The sequence below is a fragment of the Seriola dumerili genome, unplaced genomic scaffold, assembly GCF_002260705.1.
Source record: "Seriola dumerili isolate Sdu_G_001 unplaced genomic scaffold, Sdu_1.0 BDQW01000330.1, whole genome shotgun sequence".
NCBI classification, from domain to species: domain Eukaryota; kingdom Metazoa; phylum Chordata; class Actinopteri; order Carangiformes; family Carangidae; genus Seriola; species Seriola dumerili.
The window spans coordinates 665213-685328 of record NW_019174585.1 but is presented as its reverse complement, the minus strand read 5'-3'; the positions used below and the strand labels follow the sequence as shown (position 1 = coordinate 685328).

The 20116-nt window shown below is 39.7% G+C and overlaps 2 protein-coding genes across 3 annotated transcripts; both read right to left on the bottom strand.

Moving 5' to 3' along the window:
- Positions 1–515: 515 nt before the first annotated feature.
- LOC111232310 (calcium/calmodulin-dependent protein kinase kinase 1-like) lies at positions 516–9125 on the bottom strand. 2 transcript variants are annotated; one of them, XM_022759763.1, is made up of 17 exons: positions 9042–9125; positions 7545–7865; positions 7409–7456; positions 7254–7307; positions 7116–7167; positions 6873–7009; positions 6260–6296; positions 6122–6143; positions 5890–5978; positions 5197–5396; positions 4970–5023; positions 4799–4872; positions 4554–4641; positions 4305–4433; positions 3558–3661; positions 1331–1381; positions 516–865 (listed from the first exon to the last, which is right to left on the bottom strand). In XM_022759763.1, the coding sequence occupies exons 2-17, from the start codon at positions 7797–7799 to the stop codon at positions 784–786; spliced, it is 1476 nt and encodes a 491-aa protein (XP_022615484.1). In that variant the 5' UTR covers positions 7800–7865; positions 9042–9125; the 3' UTR covers positions 516–783. The 2 variants fall into 2 exon arrangements, with proteins under 2 accessions (XP_022615484.1, XP_022615485.1); XM_022759764.1 differs by lacking the exon at positions 1331–1381.
- A 5449-nt stretch (positions 9126–14574) lies between these two features.
- LOC111232289 (mitochondrial uncoupling protein 2-like) lies at positions 14575–19835 on the bottom strand. Its single transcript, XM_022759730.1, has 6 exons — positions 19321–19835; positions 18567–18771; positions 17286–17489; positions 16479–16580; positions 15963–16143; positions 14575–15830 (listed from the first exon to the last, which is right to left on the bottom strand). The coding sequence occupies exons 1-6, from the start codon at positions 19447–19449 to the stop codon at positions 15716–15718; spliced, it is 936 nt and encodes a 311-aa protein (XP_022615451.1). The 5' UTR covers positions 19450–19835; the 3' UTR covers positions 14575–15715.
- Positions 19836–20116: the final 281 nt, after the last annotated feature.

The window sequence follows — 20116 nt, the reverse complement described above, 5'->3', positions numbered from 1 at the left end:
CAGCATGTTTTTTTTTTTACTTGTCAGAGCAGTGAGGGTTGTTGCTGTTAACAAGGGCTTAAACTGAGGGCAGCCTGGTTTATGGCTGATCTCTTTAATTACAACACAATGCTGCCCTCTACTGGTCCATAGAATAAAGTGCATTTGATACTGAAACAGGCCCTAAAAATAAAACCAGGATGCAGTTTCAGTGTTTCAGAGTGTGTTATGAGAAGTGAGATACATGATGTATCATGTTTTGGATGCTTAAGAAGAACGGTGATGGTGATTTAGGAGTGCGTATTTACTGTCTGACTGTTGCTGAATGGTTAACTAACAATGAGACGATCCAAGGACAGAACAAAGAGAAAACAATACACAGGTTGCCACAAGGCTGCCATCTAGTGTTTCAGCACTAGACAAAACTATCAGTGGTTTCTCCCTGCAATGATTCAAAATCACTGTTTGAAATAAGATTTTTTATTATCTTCAACAGCTGTAGGAAAATGTAAAAATATCTTCTTTATAGAGCATATTTACATTTTTAAGAACAATCCAAAGTAAATAAATCATATTACATCCATGAACAACATATGCTGTCAACAGTGTCATCTGTAATTCAGAGACAGATGGAACAAAATCTAATCTTACTTGCTATCATTTTATGTATTTAATGCATTATATCACATGACTGTTTTTTTGCACTGAAGTGAGAAAAAAACTACAACCATGTAATCACAGCAAGCATGACGCAAAAGCAAAAGTTAGGTGGGAATTTTAATCCGTGTCAATGCATATGTGAATTTAATCTGTACACTCTGTGAATGTGTCGTCTTCATACAAGTCCTCCAACTCTCCTTCTCTGCTCCCCTCGTTGCTGACTTTCCTGCGGGCGACAAACGCTCGATCATGTTTCTGAAGGTACTAAGTGAGACTGCTGATAGGGAGGAGGAGAAAGGGGTGGGGCGGTAACACTAGACTAAAAATGTCATAGAGTACATGTCCTCCACAGCACAGCTCATCACTTTTTATCCACAGCAACCTCAAGAGGACACAAGACAAACAGGAAACACAAAGCACTCAACAACAACAACTGTGTGTGTGTGTGTGTGTGTGTGTGTGTGTGTGTGTGTGTGTGTGTGTGTGTGTGTGTGAGTGTGAGTGTGTGCGTGTGTGAGTGTGTGCGTGTGTCTGTGCGTGTGTGTCTATTTATCTTCGGTACAGCTCGTTGATGAGAGATTTGCGTTGTCTTGTCTCTCTTAAATCCTCTTAAGGCTGGACAAACAGCTGATGAGCTGTGCTGGCTGTGGAGCGTATATGAGCTCAACCTAAATGCTTTTGAAAAATTTACCTCAAGGAAGGATGAAGCTGAGGCGAAGACCCCAATAAGCCCCAAGAACCACTGCAAGAAGGAGATGTAATGTAAGAGGCCAGAATTTATAATCTGCTGGCTTGCAACACAGTTAATGATAAACACAGATTTTACTGTAACAGGACTGTAGCAGGAGTAGTCAGACAAGAATGGGAGATGAGCTTATTTGTGTTTTTGCAGAGTTAGATGAGAAAATTGTTTAATATATATAATATATATATATATTAATGTATAATATATATAATATGAAGCTATCTTAGCTTGGCATAAAGACTAAACAGGGGGAAACAGCTCACTGTATACAGGGGACACACTCCACCTACTAGCACCTTTAAAGCTTATTGATTAACACTATAGGCTATAGGTTCCTGATTAAAACTAATTTTGTTCTTTGTATTTTTTTACATTTTCTACAATATTGTACAATCAAGATATAACATGTTAATTAGTAAGCTTTAGAGGTACTGACAGGTACTCACAGGCTAGCTGCTTCCACCTGTTTCCAGTTTTTATGCTAAACTATGGGCTGCAGGCTGTAGCTTCAAATTTACTGAGCAGATAAGAAAGTGGTATCAAGTGGTATCCAACTATCAGCAAGAAAGCATATAAAAGTATTTCTCCAATTGTCAAATTCTTTAACCTTCAGCATTTGAAATAATTTTTATTATAGCGTTCTCATCAGACCAATTGTGCCTGTGCCTTTACTGTGCTTCTGCTCCAAAGAACATATGGAGAGCCAAAGTGCTTAATATTAAATAATTTAAAAAGACATTATGAAGTAAATAATCATGAATGAATACAATGCATTTTTTAAAACTCAGCTCAATATTGTGAAATGTTATTTCAGCCTGCTTGTTTTCACAGTAACAAAATTCACTGTAGATTATTTTTAATGAATTTCAATTTGTATTTCAAAATGACCTCTTTTTCAAAACTCAGCTTTTAAATTTCACAATGCAATTTTCCCCAATGACTGTTTTATTACATACTGACTATTTTCATCACAAACTTTTGTCCATCAATGAAGACAAAGAGGGTTGAGCCAGTTATGTAATTGGCTGTTACTTGAGCAGATTTGATTTTGAAATGAAAACTGCTAAGACCTGCAACACACTCTGTTACTGTGTAAAGAAGCATACAGTCATAATAATAATGATGAGCTGACTTTTAAAAAAAAATGATTATTACACACTTTTATGGTTGTATTAAAAATTGTGTCTCTACTCATTCGTATTCACATTACTTCATATTGTCATATTTGTTTATTTATTTAACATCTGGGTCTCCATACAGAATGACGTCCAACCTCTGTGAAAATCAGACCAGAGATCAGATTTGAACATAAAGTCATGTATAAATCATGAATTCAACTGTCTCTACTACTCTAGGCAGAAAAGTGTAATGTTTAATCACTGGACCACAATGCCACAAAACATCATCCCTCCAAGAAGATCAAAATGTAAACATTTTGATCTTCTTCTTCAAGCCAGCTGGAGCAGCAAAATACGCCTTTCAAAATGTGAAATATTTATAATGTACTTTATTTTTATGCACTCAAATACAACTTGAACATACCCATTGGCATCTTAAGTGTTTTCAGTCCCACCTGCTGTTTGTCTTATATTCCACCATTTACATACAGTATCACATGTGTCAGACGGACAGACAGCCCGATCATCTCCACAGATGTCACTGTGTGGGAGACACCAGTGCTGCATACTGTAGTGCTGGTGGCATGTGTCTGTGTGGAGGAGGATGTAGCTGCTGCTGCTCCACATCTCTCTTCACACACGGAGGTGTAATTAGCTGTGCCCCCCACCCCCACCACCCCCACCACCCCCATCACCCATAGTTAATGGAAAACAAAAGCAGTGCAGTCACTATTACTGCTGCCGCAGGGGCTTCCATTTAGCTTATCAGGGGAGGACGAAAGCTTTTATCTGCCTGAGTGCGCCACTAATATAAAGAGCAAAACAAAACAAACAGTATAAGAGCTAGTCAGTATTCAAAGATTAATGGGCTTGATATGATGGTAGATTTAATATGTTCAATATGTGAGAGACACGCTACTCATGCAAAGTTTGTAACTGAGTGATCTATTTTTATCCAAGCATCTGCTCGCTGCTTTGTTTTCTTAGAGGCCTAATCGCAGAGCTGGCAGTTTGGCAGAGCGGAGCAGGCAGGATTTGCAGAGTAGGCTACTTACGTAAGAAGACCTCCAGGGGCAGACATGGACCTCTCTGCCCGTCTGCCCTGATACTCAAAGGGATTACTGAAAGACCGCTTCCTCAGCATGGACTTCACCAGAATCTGCAGTGGACATCAGAGAGAGTCTCAGAGAAAAGACATTTTCATACTGCCAATTAAGTTTCCACACCAAAATATACAATTTTATATGTGAAATTTTTTAAAATATTAAATCCTATTAAAAAATCCCCTTTATTTCAATTTATGGTCAACTGTAAACTGTCGAGTGGTTATATATATATTTTTATAATATACCACCCTCACAGATTGGTTATTCATGTCCCCTTCATCTACCATGTCATGTAAATATAGCAATGTCACAACTTTATAACTAAAATTATATTTTTGTGTCCTCTTTGTGTCTTTCCATGTCTGGTTTTGTCCTGCCTGCCAAGTTTTAACAGTACCTCACCAGTTTCTTTTGAAATTATATTTCTAAATGTTAGTAGATCTGTATACGCTGAGATTCAAATGCAAGAGATCTGACGGGTTGAGATTCATCTGAGCCCAGCAATCTGAGTCATATGTCTTTAAGATAAAAGAGGAACAGGGATTTTAACAGAAACCTTCAAGCAATCAGCAGAAAGAATGAAAATATCACATCTGAGATATTTCCACTGGAACATTCAAACCAGCAGCTGGATTCGGGATGTGTGGTCTTTAAAGTGTCAAATAATGACAACACAAGCAACGTTTTTGGACTCACCACAGCGGAAAGGCTGGGGATAAGTTTGATGCTGTTCTGCACCTCCTCCTCAGTGACCTCCACCGCCGTGCAGTGCTCCTCCTCCAAAGGGAGAGGATTCGAGCCGTTCTCTGTCACCCACGGATGTAGCTGTAACAACACACATACTAACACCTTCATTATGAAAAACTGTCACAGATTGGTGATGATCACATGGTCTTTTGTCTGATATCAATCAGATGTAATTAATGATTTTTCTTTCTTTGTGACCTTAATTTCAGGGATGGTGATTCTTGTTTCAGGGTTTTTATCCAACATCCATCCAATGAGCTCCTTCAGTTCATTACTAATCAGTGGCCTGAGAAAAAAGCAAAATGGCAACAGTTTTACAGGAGGAGGGATCAGGAGTTAAAATGCAAACTTTTCACAGCAGAATCAATCACAGATGTAAGTAAAAGCGTTATTCTATTCTTGGTGTTATTCTGCTTTCTAAATGTTTCCTGGTGTTTGCTTACGTCTCTGGAAAGTCCACTGGTTTGTTCTTGATTTTGTTGTGCAGAGAGACAATGTATTCATCATAAAAAGGGCACTAGAACAGGGTAAACAAAATTAAATGATTAAAATGTTAAAATCAATTGTTGGACTGGCTTTTTATTTTGCACACATTTTGCTGTGAACTTGCTTACCTTCCCAAACACAAAACAGTAAAGTGTGACTCCCATCGCCCACACGTCTAATGCCTGGTAAACAAACACACTAATTATCAGGGATGTGCCATTCCTGAAAAGCTCTCAGTGGGCGGTTGGACAAACATTTCTTGATAATTTCTCACAATTAAGCAGAGCCTGATGTGATGAGTCACATCTACAACATATGTAAATCAGTGATTACCGCTGTCTGTGTTTCGTCTCACCTTTCCGCTGAAGCTCTGCTCGTGCTCGGCCATCATCTCGGGGGCCATGAAGGCCGGTGTCCCCGCCGTGCTCGACAGGAGGGCGTCCGTCCCCTCGAACTCGTTGCTCACACCAAAGTCGGCGATCTTGACGTGGCCGTCGTCCCCCAGCAGCAGGTTGGAGGGTTTAATGTCTCTGTGGACGATCTTGTGGTAGTGCACTGGACAGAACGAGAGATCAGCTCTGTAGTAGCTGTAGAGCAGCTATGAAGAACTATGGTTTAATTGTGGCAGTATATAATATTGCAATGAAAAAGGTCAGTGAAGTTTTGTTGTCTTCAAATGCCTTGAACTGTATACAGATAAAGCAGTCACTAAGCCACCTGCTGTGCATGCACCAGAATGAGTCCCCATTTTTTTAAATTCATTATTCAATGTAAATCATGAATGGTTTAAAACATACTATAATGTAAATGTACACAGCTATAAAGACATTTTAAATTTTTATTCATATACAGCATTTGCCAGTAATTATAACCTCTCCTTTGAAGACGGAGTTATAGTTGCTGACAAATACATGAATAAACACTTATATCTCCTTACAACTACATTATAATGTTAGCGCTTATACATTTTGAAACAGGGGGTCTTAAAGTTAAGTGATGCTGTTTTTACTATGTGATATTTATGATTAAATTCTAACTCTAAACTTACAGTACTCTATTCCCAGGACGATGTCTCTGAAGTAAAAGCAAGCCTGCTCCTCTGTGAAAGGGTCGTCTGTAGGCACCTCCATCACCGGGCTGATCAACATGAGAGGTGGAGAAAGGCAGTAAAGTCATTAAATATTTATACTGTATCTCATGGTAGTATTACCAACTCTTCAAATGTCTAACTGATCTCCACTTGGATTTTGACAAAATACACAAATGCACAAAAAACATACCCTTTTGTCACCAATTCGAAGGCTTGAGGATAAATAATCAGATTTTGATGACTTCTTGTCTTTGTGCTTATATTATATCATATTGATACATTAGGAGCTAAATTCAGTAACTGCACTACAGATAAATGAGTCTCTTACCCATATGAAGTCCATCGTCATCGGGATCATCAAGCACCTGCAAGACACGTTAATTCAGGTCTCTCATGTTCTGCACTATTTTTCTATTTGTACTATAGGAATAATAGTAATTATAGGCCCTGCACGCACATGGTACACCCAAACAGATTCTTTCATTATTTTGGTCAATTACAGTTCTGACAACATGACAACATGTAATTCCCAGTATAGATTCACCACTGTAAACCTGCTTAACCTGGGTTTGCAAGAGCTTTCATTTTCTTTTCACCTGTCTTTGGTTGTATTCCCCACTTTTTGTTATATTCCACATATATATTGAAAAATACAATGTTTTTGCACACAGATCTATCAAAACCACCCCTTCTTTTCTTTGTATAATTCATTTATTCCCAAAAAACTTGAACTTACCATATTTGACCTACACATCATCACCATGTCCTATTTCTTACAGAAGAACTACAGACTGCCCCTCAGACTGCACTATAATCAGTTTTCCAATGGAGATCGTTTAAATTAAACATTTATGGTAAACATGCATGTTGCATGTTTAAATGCCTGTCAGACATGCTGTAAGATAGTGCTGTCTATGGAGCAGTGAGTCACATCTACTGACCTCCACCAGTTTAACAACATTATGATGGTCCAGTTTCTTCAGGATGGCAATCTCCTTGTAGACTTTCTCCAGAGGCAACACGGCTTTAGGGAACGGATCCAGCTGCTGCGAGTTTGATCCTTGAGGAGTCAGGCGGCCTGAGAGTTCACACACACACACATAAAAACATACAGTATCATTAGAGGAATGATGAACACTCATTAGACATTTGAAGTGTTACTTGGGATGGAGATTTTCACTCACGAAAAAATCCACACTGCCTCATCAGCTTCTTCTTTGAAACAACTTTCATTGCCTGAATGAATGAGACAGAGCAAATAAAGGTTGGACAAACTGTAAAGACTTTGGCCATAAATGCACAATTGAAGAGCTTCAACTTACATAGTACTGTTCAGAATCTTCATTATAAGCTAACTTCACCACTCCATACGAACCCTGGGGTGGAAAAACAACAAATGTAAATAACTTAATTAAAATCCTTGGTCACCACCTCTGTGTCACCTAGATTACTTGGTGATCACATGTTTATTGATCACCTTTCCAATCTCTTCCTTCAGCTTATACTGGTTGAGCTGGACACAGTCCTGCAGAAATTGAAGAGATAATTCAATCAGTGAAACATCTGAGGAGTAACACGTTGAATGATGCTTCTGTCAGTTCAGGACTCCTCACATCAGCATCTGTGATGGACACACGTTTGGTCTCAATGGTGGGCTGTCGGGCCATTCGGCTCCCTCGCTCCTGCAGAGACAGCTTCCTGTCGGAGAGTCGAGCTCTGTGAGAGCTGGTGGTCCTCGGAGCACCCGGCCTGGAGCCATTAGGCGGGGTCATGCGGTTGGCGGCCACGTTCATGGCTGCCAACAAGTCGGCCAGCTCCCCGTGGTGCTCAGAGTCCGGCTCTGCCCTGCAGACAGTGTCGGCGCTCATGATGAGTTGTCCTTGTTCACTCACAGTTGAATGTCCCAGAGGCGGCTTGGAGGGGGCATCACTGCACTGAAAGGTGTGGGAGCAGAAATGACATGAAAGACATGAAATCGCTCACACACTGACAAATGAAGAGAGCCGCACAGCTGGGTATGCATAGATTTGAAACTCTCCTGAGTAAGCTGGCTTTCTTTTTGTCAAATTTATGTGGAGACAAAATCCAGACACTGAAGCCTGACAGTCACCAACCAAACAACAACGTTTTAAATGCAAGACACCAGTTTCATATTTGCTCATTATTTGTGTTTTTAGTTGGATCTGAGCATGAAGTTTTTGGTGGCTCCAGAGGAAACTGCAGGACGTCTGATGAACTGCCTCAAATGATGTCACCTGATTCGGCAACAATTGGGGCAGAGGACTACAAGTTGCATTATGGGTAATATAGGTGCCACATGTTAACAAGGAAGAGAAATGTGTGAAAAAAGATGATGGCTCTTTGGCTGCTTTTTTTTTTTAAACTGTCCTTCATGAGTCTGACAATGTTTGAGTGCAGAATGAGGGAATACTCTTTTAAGACAGTAGTTGGGAGTAAAGTATAGACAATTCATAGTTAATGGGACAAAACATGCAAAGCCACTAGTGGTACAGTCCTGTAACAAAATGAAAGAATTACATGTTTCTCTTAAAGGTGCTGCTCACCCGCACAGGTGTTTTCAATTTCACTGCCTAATTAGACCTCTAGTCAGGTTACTATCCAATACTAGCAACTAATAAGAGTGATCACAGTGCAAACTGCTCTGCCCTAACTGAGGGAACTGTTTGTACTCATGGTATTCACAACATGTATTGGCTTTTTAAACAACACTGAACACACGGCATTGAATGAGTAAGACAGGAAATTAGGAAGACATTGATATTCATGAGCACAACTCACTGCCTAAAATACAGTCTGGAGAACTGAAAAGCTTCTTATGTAACAAAGTAGAAAGCTTTCACAGGCAAGTAAACCCACAACACTTACAGCCATACACAACACCGACACAGTGTGTACACATACTTAACACATACTTAACACATAAAAAAATCTGTCTTTGCAATGATGTAAAGCAAGAAAAATGGTAAAGGCCTATTAAAAAAGATAAACAGCAGCAAACACCTGCTATTCATCTGAATCCCCTTTAACATATCACACACATAAAATACTGTGCAAGATAAAATATGAGGTAAATTGCTGACTGTACTCACAAAGTGGAGGTGTCCTGTGTTGAGGGCGGTTGAGGTTAATCTGCATCTTGTCCTTCTGCTCTCAGGAGGGGAAACTCCTCTATGTCTCAGAGCAGGACTTTCACTGATGAGCAGGGAGGGACCTCGGCAGCGCTCGTCTTAAGGATTAACTCGGGCTACATATAGCTGAGGCAGAGTTATTCTGAGGGAGGCCGGCAGTCTTCACCTGCATGGTAGAGCCGTGTTGACTCCACCGGGCTCCACCCTGGTCGACACAGAAGAAACACTCACAGGACAGAGCTGGACATCAGGAGATAGTACATAGTCACAAACCAAGGGTCACAGCCCCAAGAGACTGTTCAGTGAAAAATGTACAGTTTTAATAAAAATAAAAAACAATAATTAAATAAATAATTTGTGTGTATATATATATATATATATATATATATAAATATATATGTGTGTGTATGTGTGTTCATTGATCCATTTAAAGTTTTTAACCTTGTTAACATATGATGTTTTTATACAATAAAAGACATATGAGTGAAATAAGCAGTCAACACCATGACTGCGTATTTCCACTTTGGAGCTGCAGTAAACCAATGACAGCCTCATAAAACCTGATTCAGACAGCCAAGGAAGCCATGCCTTCAACTTGTAGCTACGGGGGGCATGAAAAATAAAGAGTTTACATTAGCACAACCACTAACACTGTGTCAGCCACTGTCAGCTACAACAAACAAACAAACGCTAACTGCGCTAACCGTTCTTATACATCTGTTAGTCACTGATTTTGGTCACAACAGACTCCTCATCTGAGTCTGGGTCTGAATGAGGCTCAAACATGCGGCTCTCCGATGTTTCCTCTAACACTAACCATCTTGATACGCACTTCTGGCACTGGGGCAAGAGGCCTGATCCAGTATTTTTTCAATGAGGAAGTAAGAGTAAATGTGCTTCCAGCCCCTGTTTTCCCTTTTTTTCCCCCTTTTTATTTGGGAAAACCATGTTAAACAAAGTATTGATCATAACGGAGTATTTTTACATAGTTTTAAACATGTCATTTAAAACATGAGGAACTGTAATAGGAAAATGCATTCTGATGTCATCTATTTCCATACTGTGGAGGTGTCTACAGGTACACCACTACAATCCTAAAATTAAATGGGGGGCTTCAGATTTCCTTGGGATTCTGATATTGTATAGCCTAGACATAAAGCCCACAGTATAATATAACACATAAACAACCAATCAACTCCTGTAAAGGAGAAATTATACAACATAAGAGCAACTGGTACTTACAGCCTTTGACAATGGATGGATTACGAAGAGGTCAGGGGGCCTCTGTAGAGGTGACAGTTGATATTTCTTGTTTGAAAGTCAGAGCTCAGTGAGAAGACACAACATGTCCACAAAAACATGCAAAACAATCCTGAACAGAGGTAAAACAACCACGAAGAGAAACAAAATGAACTCAAAGGGATGAAAGACAAACAGAATGCGAAACAAAATGACCTCAGAGACACAAAATGACCTCAGAGACATAGAATGATCACAAAAGATTGAAAATAGCCATAAGGAGACATAAATTTTAAGCCCGGGGGGTCCTAGGTCTACAGAAATGTGTCCTATAACGCTCTAGTCGTATAATAGTGAGTTTTCCGACAGTCCTTGAATGCAGCATCAACAGCTCACCTTGCGCCCCAGCAGGATGCATCAGGTACCAAACTTTGAAGAAGCACAGAGCACCCAGAGAGGAGGGTCACCATGTCTCTGTCGGAGCAGTTTTTTCAGTTTGGAGTCTTTAGGACCAGAGAGCTGCGCGAGCTGCTGGAAGATGAAGACAAACTAAATCACATCATCAGGTGTAGTGAGAAGGTGAGTATCTGACCAAGTGAGGCTCCATTTCTTCAATCAAATTTAAAAAATGTATGTATGGAGATTATATTACTTCTTATTCTTTCTAGCGAACAAAATGAAAGTATGGTGAATAAGTGTATAAGTGGTGAATATATTTAGATACATTGGGAAATACAATTTTAAATTGCTTAAAATATTAATTGATATTACATGTGTAAATGTAGCTATGTGTAAATTAACTGTATGTGACCATATGTTAAAATAATGTCACAATAAATAGAGTAGATTCAAAAGATCCAGTAAAGGTTTTGAAAATTAAATATTCACCAATTAGAAATGTCTTTCATTGAAAAAGAAAGGAAACCATGGATGTTTTTGATGGTTAAACTATATGTGGTTATTTTCAGTTTCAGGGAGTGCAGAGGTCTGCAGAGAAGATGCTGATTTCAAATCAAAGATTGGCCAAAGTCAGTCTCTCCCAAAAACCGAAATTTAGAGATGCTAAGTTGCTGCTTGCAATGAAGTACAGGGAACTGGAGAAACTTAGAAGCCTCATTCAGGCCAAACAAGAACAACTTGGTGAGTTTCAAAATATATTCTGATATGTTTTACCCTCGCTATCTTAAATCTGCATCGCCATTTTCCTATATTTGGTCTTTTTATTTAGTAAAAATCCTTAAAGAAAGTTTTTTTTCTCCCCATTTGTAGCAGAAAAATACAGTATTCATTATGCACATTTGTGTCTCCTGAGAAAGATAAATCATGCAGAGGAGGAATGTGAGGTAAGGATTTTTATCTCTATAGTCTATAGTCTATAATCTGTAGTCTACTTTAATACTCTATAGTGTTACAATACAGCATTATATCTAACAAGAAGAGAAATGTTAGTGAAGATAAAGAAGAGAGATAAGTATATCAATAAAACATGTCAGCCTAGTTTTTTCACAATTAAGAAAGCAAATACCAGCCGAGGAGAGGTCTAATTTACCTTCTGAGAATAATGAAATATTTCTCCTGACAGCTGCTGTTTCAGAGGTTTGCGGAGGGGAAAACGCCGCTGGCAGATTTCTTGGATTCTTTTCTCAGCTTGAGGAAACTCCACCACATCAGGTTGATCCTAGTGAAGAAACTCCAGGAAATGATTCGACACAGAGAGAAAACAAGACAAAGACTCAGTGAGATTCACCCTGAAGCTCAAGGTTTCTCAGTGGGCTTTCCTGAGCAGATGCACAATCCCTGCCGCCCCATCTGCAGTCTAACCACAGCTGTGGTCTTACCCCCTTGCTGCCACCCCCCGTTCCTGCCCTTTGGTGACCATGGAAACTTTGCCCAGTATCTACCACATTTACCATTTTGCTTTGACTACGATGAGTCCCTTCGCCCAGCAGTGCGTGGACGAGGCCCCAGATGGCCGACAATACCCGTCCGTCTTCAGCCACTGAAGGTGCAGCAGAGGAGGGATCAACAGGCACCACAGTGAAGTCTAATCCAGTTTGGTTAACAAAGTTTCAAAGACAGTTGATAATTCAAGGGAAGGTCACCCTGCAACTGTCATATATAATTATAATTATTATTATTATTATTATTATTATTGTTGATTATTGAAGTTCAAACCACTTAAGGACCAAGTCTGGAAATGTCTGAACCTTTTCAAACTTGCCTTTTCTTAGTGATTTTCTACATTTCCCAAAGTCTTTCAACACACCGCAGAAACAGGTTCTGAATAAATGAACTTACAGTATATGAAAAAAAATTAAAACATATCTATCATTTACTATAACACTGTGGCAGCAGTAATGAACAAATTTCAAATAGCGGCCTGTGGGCAGTAACTGGTCGTCGAAGATAATATTTGATAATATTAATATTTTGCTCTCTTAGAAAAAGCTAAAGCTGAACTAAAAATGACATCATTTTTAATTAATCTAAAGTAAATGTCAATATAAATACAAGGCTCATGTAAATCCCAATAAATAGCACCTTGTAAAATGTTGTGCAGATAATCTGTCGATTAAATATTTAGTATAGTTTTGCAACACAAAGCATTTTCAGTATATTCATGTTTGAGTCTTTACGTAAACTCACTAATAGAAATTGGTAATCTGTTCTACAATCCTAAAAAACTGGTCTAATTGAAATTTAAAAAAAAAAAAAAAAAGGAAAACCCTGCAAAAAAATTGGTCCCCAGATGTACAATGCTGTAGAACACATACTACACTGGCCAACAAAATCAGCAAAGCATCATCAATAGCTGTTGAGCTTTTATTTTTTGCCGAGTGCAGGAGTTTCTCAACTGAACCGCTCTCACTAGATGTTCATGAGTTTGTAGCTGACAGTGAGAGAACTGGTTCAGCCTGATCACTGCAGTAACAAACAACCACACAGATAGTTACATACAGGTTGTAAACGGCTGATTGCACAACAGGAAAACATACATCATCATCTCTGGTGAGAACGTTTGTGCTTCTGTGACTCATAAAAAATACTGAACACTGTTGGTTCAGTGAACCTGAACTGCTCACCGACACTCGATATATCCGATCATTAGTGCGCAGAGACTCCTGCCAAAGTCGGCAAAGAACCATTAACTTTTTTTTTTTTCTTTAAACTCACTGTAACCCCTGTTACCTCTAACATTTACCTGTACGTCTTTTGATAAAAGTCAGAGGGTTATCTCGTAAAACTCATCATTTGATCTTGTAAAACTCATCATTTGTTCAGTATCTCTGAATTTTCCCTCCGCACCAACTGACCTGGGCACTCATGAGGTTTAGCCATGGGTGCCATATGGCCCAGAGAAGCTTGCTATACCAACTGAACCATGGAGAAACCTCACTGGCACGACAGGAGATGATTAGCAAGGTGGAGCATGTTCAAAAGCTTTTGTTACACCACAGACTTCAGTTACATCTTTGTCAGCAGCCTCTTTTGTTCCACAAGACTGAAACTGGGCAATTTTCTCGTCTGTCAGCTGATTGTTTTGTGCTTCTCACCTCATTCACCTCCACATCTCTGCATTGTTTAGCGGGGAACCAGGTTATTTTTGCACAGAAATAAGTGCAGACAATTTTTTTTATTTTTTTTATGAGTTTGTAGACACAGTATTTAATGATAACAGTTATTAAAATGCAGCAATGAAGACGCCCTATGATGAAAAATATATTTCATTAGCTGAATTAAATTACTTTATACAATAAGTGTTTTCTGACATTAGACCATGCTCTAAAAATGTGGCCACACATACTGAGCCATATTCTTAATGTAAGCACAGCTGTTATAGAAATCTAGCCTGAAAAGCACTTGGTTTTTCTGTCATATCTCACAGTTAGGGGGAGTTTTATATTCACACCATTCCCCTGAGAGGTCTCATGTAAAGGGGATTATACAGCAGAGTATCTATAACAGCATTCAGTAGTCGAGCAGGTATGGAGTGATGCTTGGTGGGGTTCATTGTGTATAAATGTGTGTCAGTGTTTGGTTGCCTTCCTTTGTTTTTGAATCTGCTCTTTCAAACAGACAAAACAAAAAACACTGATGGATATTTTTGGTTTGTGAAATGTGTCTTATGGATGTGGTTCCAGTGTCCTGTTTTAATTGTTTGAAACGTCTAGAGTACAAATAAAAACTTCAATATCTACACATTATGTATCTTTCACATATTGCACAGTATTAAAAACATTTGTGGTGTTTTTGGTATTAAAATTATCTTCATCACAAAACCTAAAATTTACTTTGGCAGTATAGACTGGATAGCTTTGGTTCATTTGTAATAGATCTGAAACAATTAGTTAATTAGTCACTTGACAAAGTAAAAATAATCATCAACTATTTTGATAAGTGATTGTTAAAGAACTTTTTCATCTAAAAAAAAAAATCACACATATTCCCAAGTTCCAGATTCTCAGTTGTGAGGATTTGCTGCTTTTTCTTTGTCTTATGTGACAGTAACTGAATATTTTCTTGGGTGTTTGATGTGCTAGCCAGACAAAACAAGTGATTTGATGAAATTGTGATAAACATTATTCACTATTTTCTGACATTTTATAGACTATAAGACTATGTCATTAATTGTAAAAAAAAAAATAATCAGCAGGTTAATCCATAATGAAAATAACCGTTTGCTGCCATCCTCATTCTTAAATATGCCTATGAATGACTTCATTTTTTTTCACACTATCATAAAAACAGCTGAAGGCACACATTAGAAGATACAAAAACCCAACCAAGACAAGCTAGAAAAAACCAGTAATTTACTGTGCTTAAAGAAAGCATCGCCAGCCACACAGATTTCACAGTACAAATATGCATAGGTGTCACTAGTAACATTAGCAATGGCTCTGTTTCTATTCAAATGCTCCAGTAAAGCTGAGCAGACACTTTAATCATGTAAGATGTGTTAACTCACACTACACGTTTTAATCAGCCTTCCTGCGACTTTTCTGCTCACATTGTACACTGTACACTGAGCACAAGAAGAAAAATACAGAGCTGCAGATTCTGGAAGATACAGACAGTGTTGTCTGTCTGTTCACCAGTGAGTTCGGCCCAATTCTAAAATTAGTCTAGGGCGAATGATTCAGGGCTTAAAAGATTATTACTATTACTATTAAGAACATCTATAATATCGTGTGCAAGTTAGCAAGACGTCGACATTCATCGTCCCTGCAGTTTCTCTTTGGAGTCTGGCCTCTTTAATAAGATGTAGATTTATCCCTGAGGGCGAACAGGCCCAGACCAGCAGCAGTCACAACCAAACCGTTAGCTTTAATGCTGGCAGTCCTGGATTTGCCACAACAGTTGCACCACTCCAGTGCCAAACCAGCAGTCAGAGAGGTTCAGAGAGGAGACTCCCAGGACCGCTGATATCTTATCACAGCTCTCTTAATCTGCTCGTAGCTCACAAACATCACAATGTTCCAGGAACCCAGACGAAGAAACGAGGGCATGAATCTAAAAAAAAAAAAAGAAAAAGAAAAAAGAAAAAAAGATGAAATTATGTAAATGGAAAGTTTCATTTATTTTTATTTCGTTGTTAAAGATAGAATTTTTGCAGTATGGATTCTGACATGTTGCAGTACGTACCCCTTATAGAAAGCTGTGGGCCCCTCTTTAATCAGCATGGTTAAGGCACAGTTAAGAGCACCGCTGTACTGTCCGGGCACCGAGTTCATGAAGCGCGTTTTTATCACATCCACTGGAGATGCTACGATGGTGGTGCAGAAACCTGCTGCGAAGGCTGCTGTGAAGTGACACGGCATATTGTCTGCGGAAAACAAAATATCTGATTTGGCCAGGGCTGCAGAGAAGACTGTGTAGAGTAAATTTATTTACTACTTATCTTTTTATTCATATCACTGTAACTTCACAGTAATTTGTATATCCTACAGTTTCATTCTATTTTATCTTATTTTCCTCTTCTGTTCTGTTTTACTCTTTAAATGTGTTTTTCCAAATGCTTTTTTTGCACTCTGAATTGACTTGTTGCTGAAAGGCACTATTCAAATAAATTTGCCTTGCCCTACAAAAAAAGAGCAATGACAATAAAGGGAAATGAGGCCCCTCAATACTGAGGATTTTATTTGAAGCGACTGAGCTCACCTGTCATCAGGTTGTATTTCAGGATGAGCTCTTTGATGATGTCGTAGGTCACCAGCTCGGAGCAGTTTACGATGGCATTACGAGCTATATTTGGCAGACAACCTGAAAAAACAGTTCAACATTTTAAACAATAAAATTCAACCTGAAGAACCTTAAAAGAGTAATCCACCAATATGCACTCCTACAACATGAATCAGATGGACAGTTAAAAAAAAAAAAAAAGGGATCCAAATTCAATGCAGCAGAACCAGAGGTTTTGTCGTATTTTCTTCCATGTCAAAACCTGACACAATACCCACAATGCAACTCTAACAGCTGACAGTTCGCTGTGAGATTCAGGTGTGCTGTGCTAATAGCAGCTAATGCAGCCTGGAGCAGAGATGATGAGCAGAGGTCTGGTTGACTCACTTCTTTCTAACACCACACCTCGAGATTTTTTTCATTTCTAAAACTACAACTAGCACTAGGCGGTGTATGGTAAAGCCAAGGCTGTCCACAAGACAGAAAACACAGGTGCTGCTCTTTGTAAAGGAGCAGACAGTTTTTGATTGTATACTCGGACAACCTCGTGGCTGTTTCTGTCTGTATAGAAAACTTATTGGAGGTCATGGACATTGCAGATTATGGACACATGAAAATAAAGGTGTCACGATACAAAGCAGCGGTAATGACTGGAGATCATAAGTCCGAGGCCACGTCTAAACAATTAGAGTGCAATGAGCAGCCGGTACTACACAGTCACTACAGTCACACCCACTATGCGGTACATCTACACATTTGTGTTCTTATTTCCCCACTTGCATTTACCTTTCCACAGCCCTTTAACACCCTCGTCCCTGGCAATGGTCTTGTAGGCATCAAAGGTGCCGTTGTATCTCCTCACAGAGCCGCTCTCAGGCCGGCGGACCTGAGCCTGGAACCTGACTTTAACCACATCAGTGGGCTGTGCGAAGGCCACGGCCATCGCCCCTGTGGTGCAGCCTGCCAGCAGCCGGGTCCCGATTCCTGCGTCTGTCATACAAGCAACTCGTATTAGACATTTCTCTTCCAGGCAGAGTGTAGTACATTAATCTATCTATCGATGGAGACATGAGAGGAGTGAATTAAGTAGAAAGAAAAGTTGGAATCTGGCTGTGGAGTTCACCTTTCAAAATGTCTGTCCTGGTGAGCAATCAACAAGAAATGATGACATGATGCATCCTACATTTCCTTCAGTTCTGAAGCTTCATTTCAAGCATTTGTGTGATTAAAATAAGAGAGCAACAAGAGCACTGTCTACTCTAAGAACACAGACACTAAAAAGCTTCAGGCAGAACTCTCTCATTAACATTCAAAACTGGTTTGACGTGTTTTGCTTGTTATCTGCAGAGGTGCACTGGATGAGGATGGTTACCAACCAGGTCATCAGAATGATGTACCAGCTGTGTCTCTAGCTAAAAACAACCGAGTTGACACAATGTGTCATTGATGGAGGAGAACCAGGAAAGGCCTCAGGGATCACAGATCTGTTCCCTCACAGAGGAATCTGCCCTGTGTCCCACATCCTGGAGCTGTTAACTGCAAAATGAGCTCATAACATGCAGCTCTGTCTGTTTTAAACACACTCTGTGCATTGAACTAGTCTGTTATAGACTGTAAATAGCTGTTTGATTGGGATTTTCTATTTATCCTACAGTGTAGGTGATATTTCCAGACATTTGGGGGCAGTGTTTTAACAGTCTCAAAATATCTCCTTCAATAAGCTCAGTATAAAATGACCTAACTGGTTGGTTTTGGAGCAACCAAAGGCATATTTCTATGTCAAGAACATATTTATCTTTATGTATATTCTTTTTGATGAATTCAAAATACTGTATGACCCAGTCTGCCTTGCCACACATGCATTTACAGCTAGGACACCTGTCCCAGTTGTCGTTTAGTCTAGTCGCTGTTTTATGTTTGCAACTGCAGGTCAGAATAAGAAATGATTAAAGCAGCAACAATTAGTTAATGAATTAAATTGGTCAGCCAAGCGAATATTAATCAGCAACTATTTTAATAGGATGAATATGGCAGCAGAAACAGATTCTTGACTGTGATGGCACATACGTTCTGATCCCCTGCTGTAGACCTGCTTTATGTTGTCGTAAAGGCCGATGCGGACTGAGGAGAAGCTCATCTGTCTGTGCAGCCCTGCCACCAGTCCACTGTACAGACTCCGAGGGCCCTCAGTTTTCACCATGGTGAAGATGGTGCCGAACACACCTCTGTATATCGCCTTGCCTTCCAGCGTGGGCCTGGATTCACCTTGAATCTGGAGAAAACATAAAATGACAAATCAAAGACTTAAATCCCTCAACAGTGTTTGAGCTGAGATTCGTTTTTCAGCTGTTTCCTGGGAGAATCGGGGCTATGACGTTTATATGCCTATTATCAGTTTCCTTTTTTTTATTGACTGCAAGTGTTGCATCCTTGATTTGACATACACTGCACCTGTGTTAAGATATTCCTGAAGCACGGCTGTAAATATCACTGAGGCTGACACCAAGGCCATCTTGTTTCTAGGAATCTGGGGAGTTTTATGACCTGAGGATGGATTTCTACAATAACACATAAAGTACACAAGATGAGTTTTTTATGGTGTAATCTGGTACAAACAGCCATAGATTTGTCTTTTTAGGTCCAAAAATAGATGAAAAGTAGAGAATTATATCTGGGCAAAGTGTTTTGACAGCATGGAGACCATCAAGAAGAGAGATCAGATTCATAAAAACTATGACAACACCAGTTTGATGTGCTTAATCTGAAATAGCTCGGGATAATTGTTTGGGGGATTGATGGCCTGGCAATAGTGCATCCTCACCTGCAGTCTGACTTTGGCTGTGTCCAGCGGGAAAGTGACCAGGTCGGCCACACAGCCAGCTGTTCCAGCTGCAAAAAACTTGACAGCGGTTGTAGGGGCCAGATCAGCAGTCCCTCCGACAACAACCATGATCAATGACTGAGCCCAAAGGATCAACAAAATCTTATCCACAAGAAAAACACCGAGCGAGCCCGTGTGCACAGTAAAGCTTTAGGTCCTTCAACGCAAATATCCGCATAACCGATTCATATGTCCTGTCATGACTTCAAGCCTGAGATCAGAAGCAGATAGGCAGGCTGCTGCAACCAAACTCAAGTTTCGGGTAATGAGAAGTTTGTCTTGGGAAAACAAAGTCCTCTGTTTGTGCCATTCGCCATAAAAAAGCTCGAAACTATCATACCACTTTCAAATGTTAAAGAGCAAAAAAAAAAAAGAAGAAAAAAGAAACAAAGAAAGAAAGAAAAGGAAAACACTACCGCAGCCGCTTCCTCAAATAACCGCACGGCAGCAGCGGCATGAACGCCTGACTGCTGCACAAGCGACATCCGCCTCCTCTGAAGTTGTTGACTGTTTTTAAACGGAGCTGCTGTTGCTGCACCGCCCTGACACATTACATGCTAATAAGGTGCCCCACTGCCTGTTTGTCCCAGTGTCATCAGGAGTCCGACGCAACAGCCTCATGTCTTGGGGCGCCTGTTCCACCGGTTCTATGAAAACAAAAACATATTCAGTTACTTATTTTGGGCACATTTTCTGTAGTAGTACATTCAATTTAAAAATGTTACAACCACTTTTA

Excerpts from the sequence above, each read along its gene's own strand:
- LOC111232310 (XM_022759763.1), bottom strand. The coding sequence starts at position 7,799 with ATGAGCGCCGACACTGTCTGCAGGGCAGAGCCGGACTCTGAGCACCAC. Across the intron at positions 7,308-7,408 it reads TGAAGGAAGAGATTGGAAAG|GGTTCGTATGGAGTGGTGAA; the intron begins GTGATCAATAAA and ends TTTCCACCCCAG. Across the intron at positions 6,297-6,872 it reads ATGTTGTTAAACTGGTGGAG|GTGCTTGATGATCCCGATGA; the intron begins GTCAGTAGATGT and ends CGTGTCTTGCAG.
- LOC111232289 (XM_022759730.1), bottom strand. The coding sequence starts at position 19,449 with ATGGTTGTTGTCGGAGGGACTGCTGATCTGGCCCCTACAACCGCTGTC. Across the intron at positions 18,772-19,320 it reads CAGCCAAAGTCAGACTGCAG|ATTCAAGGTGAATCCAGGCC; the intron begins GTGAGGATGCAC and ends TGTTTTCTCCAG. Across the intron at positions 16,144-16,478 it reads GAAATACAACCTGATGACAG|ACAATATGCCGTGTCACTTC; the intron begins GTGAGCTCAGTC and ends TGTTTTCCGCAG.